This window comes from Carettochelys insculpta, chromosome 9 (genome assembly GCF_033958435.1).
Source record: "Carettochelys insculpta isolate YL-2023 chromosome 9, ASM3395843v1, whole genome shotgun sequence".
In the NCBI taxonomy this organism is placed as follows: Eukaryota; Metazoa; Chordata; order Testudines; family Carettochelyidae; genus Carettochelys; species Carettochelys insculpta.
The window spans coordinates 2,498,341-2,512,751 of record NC_134145.1 but is presented as its reverse complement, the minus strand read 5'-3'; the positions used below and the strand labels follow the sequence as shown (position 1 = coordinate 2,512,751).

The following is a 14,411-nucleotide window of genomic DNA, read 5'->3' as shown; positions in this document are numbered from 1 at the left end:
CAATTAAAGGGGCTCTCCTGCCTGGCACGCCTGTACACGCTGTAAACGCTTCAACCTCAATTGACTCTTTGGTAAATGATTTTCCTTTGTTGAAACGACGCCGGTGCAGCTCTTGACTCCGATTCTTAGTTAAAATGCAATTTTTTCAACGTTTCCCTGCTATAGTTGGTAATTGACTCCTAATGGACTCTGTCATTGTTGAAATGGTACTAGTGCAACAACAGACACTGTCTCCCTGCCTGCCCTGCCCCGCCCCGCTGCGCGTGCGCCTGGGTACGTGCCCACCGCCACCACTCCAGGCACACCGACCTAATCAGCTCGGAGCTTTACACCCTCGGAGGCCACTTCCTGCCCCGGTCTCCCCCCCACACCTCCCACCATGGCTGGTCCTCTCTCCCAAAACACAGGCAGCTCTGGCAGGGGGCGAACCCAGGTAAGCTGAGCCCACACCGCCCTGGCTTTTCAGGTCACTTCAGCCATGGCCCAGAGACCCCCTGCTGGGAGGCAGAGGGTGCTTGGGAAGAAGCTGGATGACAGCCAGCAGTGCCCATCTCCCTCCACCCAGCCCACTCCAACGAGCTGAGGACAGGCCGGGCTGCCGACACCAGCAGCGGGCACCCAGCAGTACATCGTGTGGCTTGGCCAGCTAGCACTACCAGTTGGGTGCGGTTTTACAAAGCAAATACCCCCAGCACTACAGGCCCATGAACTGATTGAGTGCCAGGGCTCCTCCCGGGGGAAGTAAATAGAATCATTCCCTTTACCTGGGGAAACCGAGGCACAAAGAAGGGGGCTGAACTGAGACCCACTAACTCTGAGCTCACTGTATAGACCACATTGATACTGAAAAGATGCCTGTTTGATGATGGACCTGCGTCCCCCAGCCTGGCACCGGCAGGATGGGACTGGTGCGGGGAGGGAGACACAGAGATCTTTGCTACCCAGTGACAGCAAAGACAGGAAACGCTTACAGGCTTCTCCGTCTCTTTCTTCTGGGGCAGCTTCTTCTTCGGAGCCTTGCGCTCTGCTCGCCGCTGCTCAGTGGTGGTGTCGGCAGCTGTGATGAGTTTCTGCAGGTCCTGGGTTCGCTTCTCTCTCTCTTTCTTCCTGGCTTCAATCTTCCGGAGCTCCTGGATCAGATACTCCTCCTCTGCCACCTGCCGGCCGGAGCAAGGAAGGGCAGTCAAAGGGCAGCCGTGGCAAAGTCAGGCAAGGGAGCCACCTACCGACAACAGCTCTGCTCCCTCGCCAGTCCTGCACCACCCATGTTCCTGGCCTGACCCAGAGCAGGCAGCTCTGGCCAGGCACCCCAGCCCACAAGGCCAGCCGGTGTTAGGGGCCCCGCGGGCCATGGCCAGCTCCCACCCTGGGTGAGAGTCACTCTCCGGCCAAACCACCCCGGGGCTTTCTTTCCCTGAGGAAGGGATCTCGGCGTGACAAGCTCAGGAGGGATGAAAGCCCTGGGGAGGCAGCACCCTCGGTCCTGGGAAGGCACTGCCTGCATCACCCCAGTGACACCCATCACTGCTGGGCGACAAATGCAACCCACCATGGGCGCAGGGAGAACAGTGGCACAGCAGGCCTGGGATAAGCCATGGGGCAGGGAGCAACGAGCAGACGACTGGTTATCCGGAGGGGACTGCTCTCTCCCTCCTCCCAGCTCCCCAGAAATAGATGAGTCATCCCGGCTGCTCCAACCGGGCGCACTGGGACCCTCTGCCACTAGCCACTGTTAATTGGGCTCACGCGCAAAGCGCAGAGCTCAGGGCTCGGCACGCCTGCTGGCTGCCACGAGGGCTGGGTCCTGCCTGCACTCCCTGGCAGTCTGAGCTGCGTGAGCCCACAGGGAGCTCAGCCCTTAGACCCAGGAACACCAGGCTGGGGCCCCAGGCTGTGGAGAAGGGGAGCCCTGCCTAGCACCGTGAAGCACCCACTGTCAGCATGCAACGTGCGCTCCTCAAAGGAGCTGCTGTCGGGCACCATAGCTAGGGTGACCACCTGTCCCATACTGGGTGGGACGGCCCCATATCTAGGAAGCCAAAAAGTCACCCTGACTTCTTTTCTAAAGGGGGTGAATTGTCCCGTATTTGGGCCGCCCAGCTGCCCAGGCACAGCTAGTGGTGGGAGTCACTTCCCGGAGCCTCGGGGAAGCAAGGGATCGCCGGAAGCTGCCGCCTCCTTCCCAGCTCCCCGGGGCGTGGCAGAGCCGTGAGGAGTCACCCCGTATTTGGGACGGGGAGAGATGGTCGCCCTACCCATAACCCCACTTCTCTCCCCTGCCCCTGCTGCCAGGAACTTGTCTCCCTGTGCTCGGCCTGGCGGACAGACACAAACAGTAGGCCTGGGGGGCTGGGGCCAGAGCCTTGCTCTGCGACTGTGCTGTGCTAATGCCAGACTGGGGCCCTGAGGTGCCACACAACACAGGGCAGTCCCAGCCCCGCAGAGGTTGCAGGCTGTGCTAGGGAAGTAGGCACTGACCATGCCGATGGTCTGGTTACCTGCTCCGGAGTCCTGTTGTACAGCCTCTCCAGCTGCTCCTTCCTACGCCTCTCGTGGCCAGCGTCAAACACAGGGATCTTCAGGTCAGTGCCGGGAGTGGCACGGACGTTGGCCAGCTTGGCGCAGATGTGGTAGTACCGTTCCTTCAGGTCCTCCACGGACCTCTTCTGTGGAGCACCCACCAGTGAGCGTTCAGGAGGGCAGGAGAGCTTTGGGGGCGCGGCCAGGCCTGCGGTGGCCAGGCTCAAGACAAGCAATGGCAGCGGGTGGGGGCCACCTGACCAGCCGGACTGGCCCAGTGTCTGGGGGACCAGTGCAGGATCCCAAACGCTGCTCTAAGCACTTCTGACTGTGCGCCTGCCGCTGCTCCTGCCTTGGGGCGACCGAGGGGACCCACAGCCCAGCCTCACCGTCACTAGCTAGCCGTGAGACTGCAGGAGCGCCTGTGCTGTGCCTCAGCGTCCCGCTTGCTGTCGGGAGGTGACGACACTGCCCCTCCCTTTACACACTTTCGGACCCTCTCGGCAGGTGCCGTCTCCCTGCGCATTATGTCATCCCCGCCATGGTGCCGTTCCTCCCTCCCGCTGGCAGCAACGGGCACCAGCAGGCAGGGCCCGAAGCTCCCTGCTGACGGCCCGTAAGAGAAGGCCGTTCTCAGAAGCTCCAAAGGAGACCATCGGAGGAGGAGGTCCCAGCCACAGGCCTGGATTTCCCAGGCAGCATGTGACACGCTCTCTGCCTGGCACTGAACCAAAGCAGGTCTACATCGTGTGCAGCCCAGGGTGCAAAATGCCCAACAATTGCCCTGGATTCCCCTGGCTGGCTGGCCCCAGGGCTGCCTCAGCCTCCTTTTGGGCTTTGTTCTAAAGCTGACACTCAGCCCTGCTCCCACGCCCTTCGGCAGAGCATCACACAGTTGTTACAAGCCTCACACCAGGCCGGGACCCCCCGTCCCACTCCCCCACCTCACAGAAAGCCGGCTCAGCCACGAGTTCCCTGGACAAGACTAAGAGTCAGGGCTCCTGGCTTCTATTCTCGGCTCTGTGACTTGCTCCTTGCCACACAGGCGCAACAAAGTCTTGGGCAAGGCCACGGAACAAGCCAGGGGCAGCAGGACGGGAGCCCCGCACTGAATGCTGAATGCTCTTCCTGCCCAGAGGGAAGAGACAAACCTAGGAACCCTTACAGCCAGGCTTCTCCACCCCCCCTAGCGCAGCCCGCCTCCTTTCCAGCATGCCACACCCTGGCAGGGACCATCTGCTCAAGGGATTCTGACTTCCTAGGAAAATGCAACCGGGAACCAATACGAGTTATGGCAGATTTAATTATAAACAAAATGAGCAGCGACACCCAGTGCTGGGCGTTCAGTGCTCCTGCCTGCCTAACCCCCGCTCCCCCCACCAGTGAAGGTAACACAAAGGTGAGCTGCTCCTCGCCCCGTGGCAGGCTCAGCACCCCTCCAGCTGGGCCGTCTGCTCACCTTGAACTGCTGGTGATCATAGCGGTCGTGGATCACCACAAACCGCAGGTCGAATCTCCGGGAAAGGTCAAAGAGGTGATCTGTCTCCGCCTTGGTCCACGCGTCGTCATGTAGGTACATCTGATACTCCTGCTCCGAGTAGACAGGCACCTGCACCGTCTGCGCAGGGAGAGCGGAGGCTCACTTGCTGCGCTCCCCCTGAGGTAGAGCCTCTCTTGAACTGCCTTACCGGTGACAGAGTGGGAGCAAACCAGAGCCACCTGGCACAGGAGGGCCAGGGGATCATGAGTCTCTGCCCACCTGATCCCCTCACCCACCCAGCTGCACCTCACCTGGACACCGCAGGTGCCCCATCGCCATCTCTGCCCGTGCCCTGTATCTTCACAAAACAAAACAGCAGTCATGTAGCACTTTAAAGACTAACAAAATAATTTATTAGGTGATGAGCTTTTGTGGGACAGACCCACTTCTTCAAATCAGGATAAATGGGTCTGTCCCACAAAAGCTGATCACCTCATAAATCATAGTGCTGTCTTTAAAGTGCTACAGGACTGCATTTTCGGTTTTCCAACAAATTATGCTTATCCATCTGTCTGACAATTCTGTTCTTTGATAGAACAACCAGTTTGCCCAGTAATAAAGTCAGGCTTATTGGCCTGTAATTCCCAGGATCACCTCTGGCACCCTTTTTAAAAACTGGCATCACATTAGCTATCCTCCAATCATTTGGTGTAGAAGCCGATATAAACAAAATCACAGTAGTTCTGCAATTTTCCATTTGAGTTCCTTCAGAACTCTTGGGTGAATGTCTCTGGCACTGGTGAGTTATTACTGTTTAGTTTATCAATTTGTTCCAAAAACTCCTCTAATGACAATTCAATCTGAGACAGTTCTTCAGATCTGTCACCCAAAAAGAATGGGTCGGGTTTGGGAATCTCCTTCACATCCTCAGCTCTGAAAGATCAATGCAAAGGATTAGTTTAGTTTCTGCACAATGACCTTATCATCCTTGAGTGCTCCTTTAGCCTCTCAATCACCCAGTGGAATACTGGTTATTTAACAGGCTTCCTGCTTGCAACATAATTAAATAAAATGTTACTACTTTTTGAATCTTTAGCTATCTGTTCTTCAAATTCCTGTTTTGGCTTTCATAATTTGTATCTGTACACTTCTCTTGCCAGAGTTTTACTCAAGGGCTGCGTCTACACGTGCACGCTACTTCGAAGTAGCGGCAGTAACTTCGAAATAGCGCCCGTCACGTCTACACGTGTTGGGCGCTATTTCGAAGTTGAAATCGACGTTAGGCGGCGAGACGTCGAAGTCGCTAACCCCATGAGCGGATGGGAATAGCGCCCTACTTCGACGTTCAACATCGAAGTAGGGACGTGTAGACGATCCGCGTCCCGCAACATCGAAATAGCGGGGTCCTCCATGGCGGCCATCAGCTGGGGGGTTGAGAGATACTCTCTCTCCAGCCCTTGCGGGGCTCTGTGGTCACCGTGGGCAGCAGCCCTTAGCCCAGGGCTTCTGGCTGCTGCTGCTGCAGCTGGGGGTCCGTGCTGCATATACAGGGTCTGCAACTAGTTGTTGGCTCTGTGTATCTTGCACTGTTTAATGAAAGTGTGTCTGGGAGGGGCCCTTTAAGGGAGCGGCTTGCTGTTGAGTCCGCCCCGTGACCCTGTCTGCAGCTGTGCCTGGCTCCCTTATTTCGATGTGTGCTACTTTGCCGTGTAGACGTTCCCTCGCTGTGCCTATTTCGATGTTGGGCTGAGCAACGTCGAAGTTGAACATCGACGTTGCCAGCCCTGGAGGACGTGTAGACGTTATTCATCGAAATAGCCTATTTCGATGTCACAACATCGAAATAAGCTATTTCGAAGTTGGGTGCACGTGTAGACGTAGCCAAGAGGATTTAATTTTTTCTTTTTAGAGGATGCCTTTTTTCCTCTCACTGCTCCTTTTACTGTTGGTGAGACATGGTAGCTCTTTTTTTGTCCTCTTACTATGTTTTCTCGTTTGGAGTATACCTTTACATTGAGCCTATATTATGGCGTCTTTAACAAGTTTCCTTGCAGCTTGCAGGGACTTCACTTTGGGAACTGTACCTTTTAATTTCTGTTTAGCCCAGTTTTAGTGTAGTCCCTTCCGAAATTAAATGAGACTGTGCTGGGCTATTGTGGTGCTTTCCCCATCCCTAGGGATGTTACATTTAATTATATTATGGTCTCACGGTTATCAAGTGGTCCAGCTGCATTCACCTCTGTTACCAGATCCTGTGCTATACTGGGGACTAAATCAAGAATTGCCTCTTCCCTTGGGGGTTCCAAGACTAACAGCTCCTAGAAGAAGTAATTCAAGGTATTAAGAAACTGTATTTCTTCATTCAAACCCAAGGTGACATGCAAATGCTCAATACGGGGATAGCTGAAATCCTCTATTATTGAGGGTTTGGGGTTTTTCTTTATAACCCCTCTAAATCTCCCTGAGCATTTCACAATCACCTTCACCCTCTTGGTCAGTGGTAAGTAATATATCCCTACTGCTATATTCTTATTATTCAAGCATGGACTTCCTGTTCAGAGAGATTCCATGATACAGTTTGGTTCATTTAAGTTTTACTTCATTTGACTCTGCACCGTCTTTCACATACAGAGCCACTCCCCCAACAGCATGGCCTGGTCTGTCCTTCCAATATATTTTGTCCCATTGATTATCCTCATTCCATCGAGCTTCTGTGATGCCTATTGTATCAATATCCTCATTTAAGACAAGGCACTCTAGTTCGCCCATCTTCTTATTTAGACGCCAAACATTTTTATGTAAGCACTCCCAAACTGTCACTTTGAGCTATCTCCCATTACCTGATATAAGTGAATAGGACTCTTTCATTTGACTGTTTCTCATCAGATCCAACCTGTATTTTATCATCTTCCATTCTCTCCTCCTTAGGAGGAAGCAGAGAATCTCCATCAATGGGTCTTGACCTAAGAGATGTTTCCGTCCAAACCATGTGCTCCTCCACACCTGTCGGCTGTCCCTCAGTCCTTAGTTTCAAAACTGCTCTATGACCCTTTTAGTGTTAAGTGCCGGTAGTCTGGTTCCTTTTTGGTTTAGGCAAAACCCATCGTTTCTGCATAACCTCCCACTTTCTCAAAAGTTTCCTGGGTTCCTAACAAATCTGAACCCCTCCTCACTGCTCCATCATCTCATCCATGCATTGTGACCCTGCAGTTCTTCCTGTCTACCTGATTCTGTGCATGGAACTGGAAGCATTTCAGAGAGTGCTACCATGGAGATCCTGGACTTCAACCTCTTACCTAGCACCCTAAATTTGGCCTCTAGAACCTCTCTCCTATCTTTCCCTAAGTCACTGGTACCTGTATGTATCACGACCACTTGTCCTTCCCTAGCCCTACCCATACGTCTATTTAGAGGTGTCAAGAGATCCACAACCTTCGCTCCAGGCAGTCAAATCACAATGTAGCTCTCCTGCCCATCACAAACCCAGTTCTCCATGTTTCCAATGATCAAATCCCCCATAATTAACACCTGCCTCTTCCGAATAACTGGAGTTCCCTCCGCTGGAGAGGTGTTCTCAGTGTGAGAGAACACCACATCATCATCATCAGGAGGGAGGATCCCAACTATGGAACCTCTAGAATCGCTGACCTCCTTTTCTTTTGGCTTTAAGCCCAAGAGAGCTACAGAGACCACCCTGGTCTTATTGGTGAGTGTCACCTCCAGGGCTGGGCTGAGGCACCCAGCTGCTGATCTGGCAGCTGTTTGCAGCCTCTGACGCCAGAGACTATAAGTGGTGCTGGTGCACTGGTCAGGACAGGCCCAGCTAGATGTGCTCTACATCATTTTGCCTCCCAGAGAGGTCCAGAGGATGATCCCTTCCCCAAGAGTTCTCCCATCTGGCTCCCCGCTTTTCACAAAGCGAGTCTCCAGAGGAAGCAGGGAGAAGCCTGGGGTACAGCACAGCAGCAGGCTGACTACACTGCTCTCATAGGCTCTCTGCTGCTCAAGGGGGGGGCCTGGAGAGGCGCTGGCTGAGCAGGCAGGATTGAAGTGAGATGAGGAAGGCACCTCCAGTCAGCAGAGGTATCGGCTCCTTCCTTTCAGGGGCTTCTCGCTGCCTAGAGGACAAGGAGCCCAAACTTGAAGCCCTGCTGGATTTCTGGCTTTTTCTGGAGTTCCTGTTAATGGCAGCTGTGAACAAGGCTTTCACTCCATGCTGCCTGGCAAGGAAGACTGTGACATGGACATTACCCAGCTCATGATCACCTCCAGACCAGCTAACCACTGGGGCTACTGCTCACCCGGAACACACCCTGCTTCCAGCCACTCTGTCCCAACAGAGACAGCAAAGGCCATGGGGTTCAGAGACGGGCAGCAGGAGCAAGAAGATGAAAAGGCTGCGAATGATCAGCTCCCAGAGGATACAAGTGAGAACGTAAGAACAGCCATGCTGGGTCAAACCAAGGGTCCCTGTAGCCAAATAGCCCATCTGCTGACAACGGCCAGTGCCAGCGCCTCAGGGGGACCGGAGGAGCACATAGAACAGAGCAGCTGAGTGACACCCTCCCAACCCCGCCTTCTGCCCCCAGCTTCCATCAGTTGAAGACACAGAAGCCCCAGGGCATGCAGCTGCACCCCAGACCCTCTCAGCTAATGCCCATTGATGGGCCCTCCATGAATTTATCTAGCTCTTTTTTGAACTTTTGGCTATCGCAATATGCCACAGCCATGAGTTCCACAGATTGCTTGTGTGTTGTGTGAAAATGCACTTCCTCTCATTTGCGTTAAACCCCTGCCTATTAATTTCACGGGGTGACTCCTGGTTTTTGTATGATGGGAAAAGGTAGATGACACTTCTCTAGCTGCTTTTTCCACCCCACTCGCAAATCAATAGACATCTATCACATCCCCCTTTGCTGTTTCTTTTCTAAGATGAACAGGCCCTTTGGCGCTCCTCATATGAAAGCCATTCCACACCCTGTTGCATCTTTGCTGAGCTTCTCTGAATCTTTTCCAGTTCCGCTACATCCTTCTGAGCTGGAGCAACCAGACCTAGACACAGTGCTGAAGGCATGGGCCTACCATAAATTTGTATTGCAGCATTATGCTATTTTTGTCTTCCTTTCTATTCCTTTCCTAATAGTTCCTATTACTGTGTTAGCCTTTTTGCTCGCTGCTGTGCACGGAAGGAAGTTTTCAGAGAACTATTCACTGTGACTCTGAAGTCTCTTTCTTGCGTGGTAATGGCTAATTTAGAAACTGCCATTTTATACGGATAGCTAGGTTTATTTTTTACAGGGTGAATTACTTTGCACTTATCACTGTTGAATTTCATCTGCCATTTTCTCACACCATCCTCAAGTTCTATGAGCTTTTCAAGAATTTTGTATCATCTGCAAACTTCACCAATTCACTGTGTATTCCCTGAGCAAAATGCAATATAACGACCAGGAAAGAGAAAGTAGATCGGGTTCTCTAGTTATACGGTGATAAGAACGGCCACACTGGGTCAGACCAAAGGTCCGTCTAGCCCAGTGTTCTGTCTGCTGACAGTGGCCAGTGCCAGATGCTCCAAAGGGAGAGAACAGAAAAGGGAACCAAGTGATCCCTCCCCTGTCAGCCATTTCCAGCCTCTAACAAACAGAGGCCAGCGACACGACTCCTACCCATCCTGGCTAACTGCCATTAATGGACCTAACCTCCAGGAATTTATCTAGCTCTCTTTTGAACCCTGCTCAAGTCCTGGTCTTCACAACCTCCTTTGGCCAGGAGGTCCCACAGGCCGACTCTCACAACGCATGGAAGAGGGAACACTATGGGGGGAGGCAGAAAATTTCAAATGGGGAAAAAAAAGGAAAAGGAAAAGGTTATTTACCAAACCAATTAACCACCGCGGGGAAACTCACTATCACCAGATCTCACTGAGGAGCTCAGCAGGATTCTAGGGCAACTCAACACGTATGGGATAGGAGAGCTGCCCCACTAAAGGTAGGGATGGGATGAAACCAAGTGTTAAATGACAGAAAGCAGGAAAGACTCCCCTTTGGGGCAGGAACTGTCACTTATTACATGTTTTGCCTCACGGTGCCGCTGCAGTACACATGCTAGATAATAAAAAGAACAGTGTTGGAAACTGGACACTGGGCCAGATGGACCATGGGTCTGGTCCAGTCTGGCGATTCCTAGTGCAAGCAGCTGCCTGCCTCCTTAGAGGGGCCCTCTGGCCTGGAGCTCAACAGGCCGACCCAAAATCAAGCGCAGGGGTGCACAGAGATTGGAGAGAGGTCTGAAGCAAGTGGGGATGGAGAGCATGGTGGGAGGAGGGCAGAGAGCTCAAACAATGGCCCAGGAGGGAGGTATTGTGACTGACACGAAGGAGAAGAGAGACAAGCGGAAGGGGTCAACAGGCAAAAGAGTCTGCACCCACTAAAGCACACGGAGACCAGAGCGAAGCTGCTCCTCTGCACTCAGCAAATACCTAGGAAACCACAGACACACAAACTACATTCAATGACTATTATGGTGGTTGCAAAGCCAAGAACTCAAAAGTTCGGAACTTCTGGAATTCAGGTTGTCTCTTGTACACATGCAGGGGACAATTTTGAATTATATGGTCACACGTGATTTTCCCACGTGACCCTGCCTCATTCAGCACAGACTGAGCATGCCCTGGGAATGAAACAGGGCTATGAGGTGAAGGCAGCTGTGGTCTGCAGGACCCTGCCTCATTCAGCACAGGCCGAGCACACCCTGGGGATGAAGCAGGGCTGTGCAGTGAAGGAGGCTGTCGTCCGGAAGACCCTGACTCATTCAGCACAGGCCAAGCACGCCCTGGGGATGAAGCAGGGCTGTGCAGTGAAGGAGGCTGTCGTCCGGAGGACCCTGCCTCATGCAGCACAGGCCCTGGGGATGAAGCAGGGCTGTGCAGTGAAGGAGGCTGTCGTCCGGAGGACCCTGCCTCATGCAGCACAGGCCCTGGGGATGAAGCAGGGCTGTGCAGTGAAGGAGGCTGTCGTCCGGAGGACCCTGCCTCATTCAGCACAGGCCGAGCACACCCTGGGTATGAAGCATGGCTGTGCGGTGAAGGAGGCTGTCGTCCGGAGGACCCTGCCTCATTCAGCACAGGCCGAGCACACCCTGGGGATGAAGCATGGCTGTGCGGTGAAGGAGACTGTTGTCTGGAGGACCCTGCCTCATCTGTTGCAGAAGCTGGAAGGTGTGCAGTGAATGAGGCAGGGGCAGCAGGGTGAGAAAAGGACGCTCTCATGGCTAAGGGAGCTGAACGCTCTCCTGAGAGACTGGATCCTATCCTGGCCTCTGCCTCCGAGTTGCTGCGCACTGCCAGGCAAGCCCCTAACCCAGACTGTTCAGTAATGGTCACTACTCCTGTGTGCTTCATTTCCAGATGTCTGACTTGAGACTCTGGGTTCTGATCTGCAGAAGTGCTCAACACGCAACCGAAGGCAATGGAAGCTGTGTTTGGAAAATATTAAGTGCTACTTAATGCTGAATACCCCCAAAAAAACAGGTCTTAGACGTTAGGTACTCACCATTAGCAGATACTTTTGGATTTTAACCTCCCCATGCCTCAGTTTTCCAGACGTAAAATGGGGATAAGAACACTTCATCACCTCAGAGGGTGTTGTGAATATAAATTCATAATGCCTGGAAAATACCGAGATACTCCAGCAGTGAGCCCCACAGTCAAGCCTACAAGGGCATGAACCTTTGTCTTCCCAACAGGGTTTGAACAGTGTGCTGTGAGTAAGGCACAGGGTGACAATGAACCAACCCGAAAGTCCTGCACGAGGCCAGGGTCCTAGGGCAAAATTAGTATGTATTTCACATGGTAAGCATATGAGCAAGGGGACTGAATTAAAATTGTCCTGGCTACCTTCATTCTGACACTTCCTAGTTCTTCTGCATTTGGCTTTGCAACCTTAATCATGTTCTTTTAACATTTGACAAAGCAGGTCTTTGCCTTTGTTCTGGGAACCACATTTCAGAACGGATGTGGACAAATAGGAGAAGGTCCAGAGAAGAGCAACAAAGGACACACGACCTATGAGGGGAGATGGAAAGAACTGAGATTGCTTAGTCGAAAAAAGAGAAGACTGAGAGGTGACAATATTACAACTTCCAAGTACCACACAAGGAGGAGGGAGAAAAATTATTCTCACTAACCTCTGAGGATGGGACAAGAAGCAACAGGCAGCAGCAAGGGAGGTTTAGGCTGGACATTAGGAGAAGCTTCCTAACCGGGCGGGTGGTTAAGCACTGGAATTAAGTGCCCCGGGAGGCTGCAGAATCACTGGAGATTTTTAAGAGCAGGCTGGACAAACACCTGTGAGGGATGGGGGGGCAGGGGCAATAATATTCTCAGAGGGGCCACTACATGAGTTTTGGTACTGATTGTGGGCTGCCTCTGCCCCCTGTCCCCCAAAGAGACATGGCCTCAGGCAGAAGGGGTGAGGCTGGGGGCCACAGAAAGAGACAAGAAGTGTTTACATGTGAAAGAGAAACACTGTGTGAGAGAGACTTTGTGACAGATAGTGAGTGTGCGCTACACTGTGTATGTGACAGTGGCTCTGTGTGTGCGCGCGCACGCACACGCACACGACTGTGACACGGAAGCTGTGTCTACACTACAGAGTTCTGCTGACAGAAGTCACTATTGACAGATATTTCCCGACAGAACCTCTGTTGACAGAGCACGTCCACACCTAATCCAGGCTCCCCCTCTCAACGCCCTGTCGACAGAGCAGCCACCTGGAAGCTCTGCAAACAGGGCAGCCCAGTGACCTGGAAGCCCTCTCTGTCGACACAGGCCCCCCCAGAGCATCTACGCTATTTTTTCGCCCACAGAATGTGCCGAAAGAGGTATGGTCACGACGGGACTCCGGCGGAAAAACTGCTACATGTGTTGACGGATTCTCGACAGAACGCGCTTGTAGCATGGCCCCTCCATGGTTCTGTCGACAGAACTCTGTAGGGTAGACCCAGCTACGGTGTGTGCTGGCTGCTGCTGGATAAGGGTCTGCGAAAAGCCCCCCTCTGTCTCTTTAAGGGAAATCTGTCCTGCTCTGATGTCTCCCCGGAACAAGGAGCGGGAGGGACAGCTGATCACATGCGGCTGGCAGTAAAGTATGCACGCTCTGCTCTTCAGCTGAGTGGGCCATACAGAAATGCCTGGCAGGCCAGATCCAGCCCCCCGGAGTGATTTTGCCAACTCCTGCTCTGGAAAGGGCTGAGTCCTGCCATATGTGCAGGGGTTGGTTGACCTCTTGAGCTTCCTTCCAGCTCCAGTATTTATGACTCTGTGACTTACCCTGTTGTACTACCTGGGAGGGTGAACATGTACTATGTTGCCTGTTATATGAATGACACGTGGGACTGTGCTAATGTGTCTCGTAGATCACCCTGAGTTTGTCAGTCCTGAATCTAAAGCAAAACCTCTTGAGAGACTCAGATCACCAGGATGACCAACGGGGTCTGCACACAAAGGTAATGCTCATTGCTGAAACCTTAGAATCACTGGGTCACACAGAAAATGCTGGCATTCACTGGCTGCAAGAGGAAGACCAAGGATAGGGTAAGTCCACTACTTAGTGAGGAGAGAGAAACAATATCAGGAAATTTCGAAATGGCTGAGGTGCTTAATGACTTTGTTTCGGTCTTCACCAAGAAGGCTGATGCAGAGATGCCTAACATGGTGCATGCTAGTGGGAAGGGGGTAGGGTTAGAGGATAAAATAAAAAGAGTACGTTAAAAATTACTTAGAAAAATTAGATGCCTTCAAGTCACCAGGGCCTGATTAAATGAATCCTAGGATACTCGAGGAGGTATCAGAAGTCCTGGAAGTCAGGAGAGATTCCAGAAGACTGGAAAAGGGCCAGTATAGTGCCCATCTATAAAAAGGGAGAAAAGAACAACCCAGGAAACTACAGACTAGTCAGTTTAACTTCTGTGCCGAGAAAGATAATGGAGCAAGGAATTAAGGAATTCATCTGCAAACATCTGGAAGAAAATAAGGTGACAAGTAACAGACATCATGGATTTGTGAAGAACCAATCACGTCAGACCAATCTGATAGCTTCCTCTGACAGGATAACGAGCCTTGTGGTTAAGGGAGAAGAGGTAGATGTGGTATACCTAGAATTCAGCAAGGCATTTGATGTGGTCTCACGTGATCTTATCAATAAACTACGCAAATACAACTTAGATAGGGCCATTATAAGGTGAGTACCTAACTGACTGGATAACTGTTCTCAGAGAGTAGTTATTAATGGTTTGCAGTTATGCTGGAAGGGCATCATAAGTGGGGTGCTGCAGGGTCTGTTTTGGGATTGATTCTACTCAATATCTTCATCAACGATTTAGATATTTGGCATAGAGAGTACACTAATAGTTT

General features: G+C 52.2%; 1 protein-coding gene across 2 annotated transcripts in view; it reads right to left on the bottom strand.

The window, feature by feature from the left end:
* DMAP1 (DNA methyltransferase 1 associated protein 1) overlaps positions 1–14,411 on the bottom strand; it is a 46,152-nt gene that overhangs the window by 19,900 nt on the left and 11,841 nt on the right. For both annotated transcript variants that reach the window (XM_075002487.1, XM_075002486.1), the window contains exons 5-7: positions 3,980–4,138; positions 2,499–2,666; positions 972–1,157 (exon numbers count right to left, since the gene is read on the bottom strand). In XM_075002487.1, the coding sequence (XP_074858588.1) occupies positions 972–1,157; positions 2,499–2,666; positions 3,980–4,138 (513 nt within the window). The remainder of the gene's footprint in view (positions 1–971; positions 1,158–2,498; positions 2,667–3,979; positions 4,139–14,411) is intronic.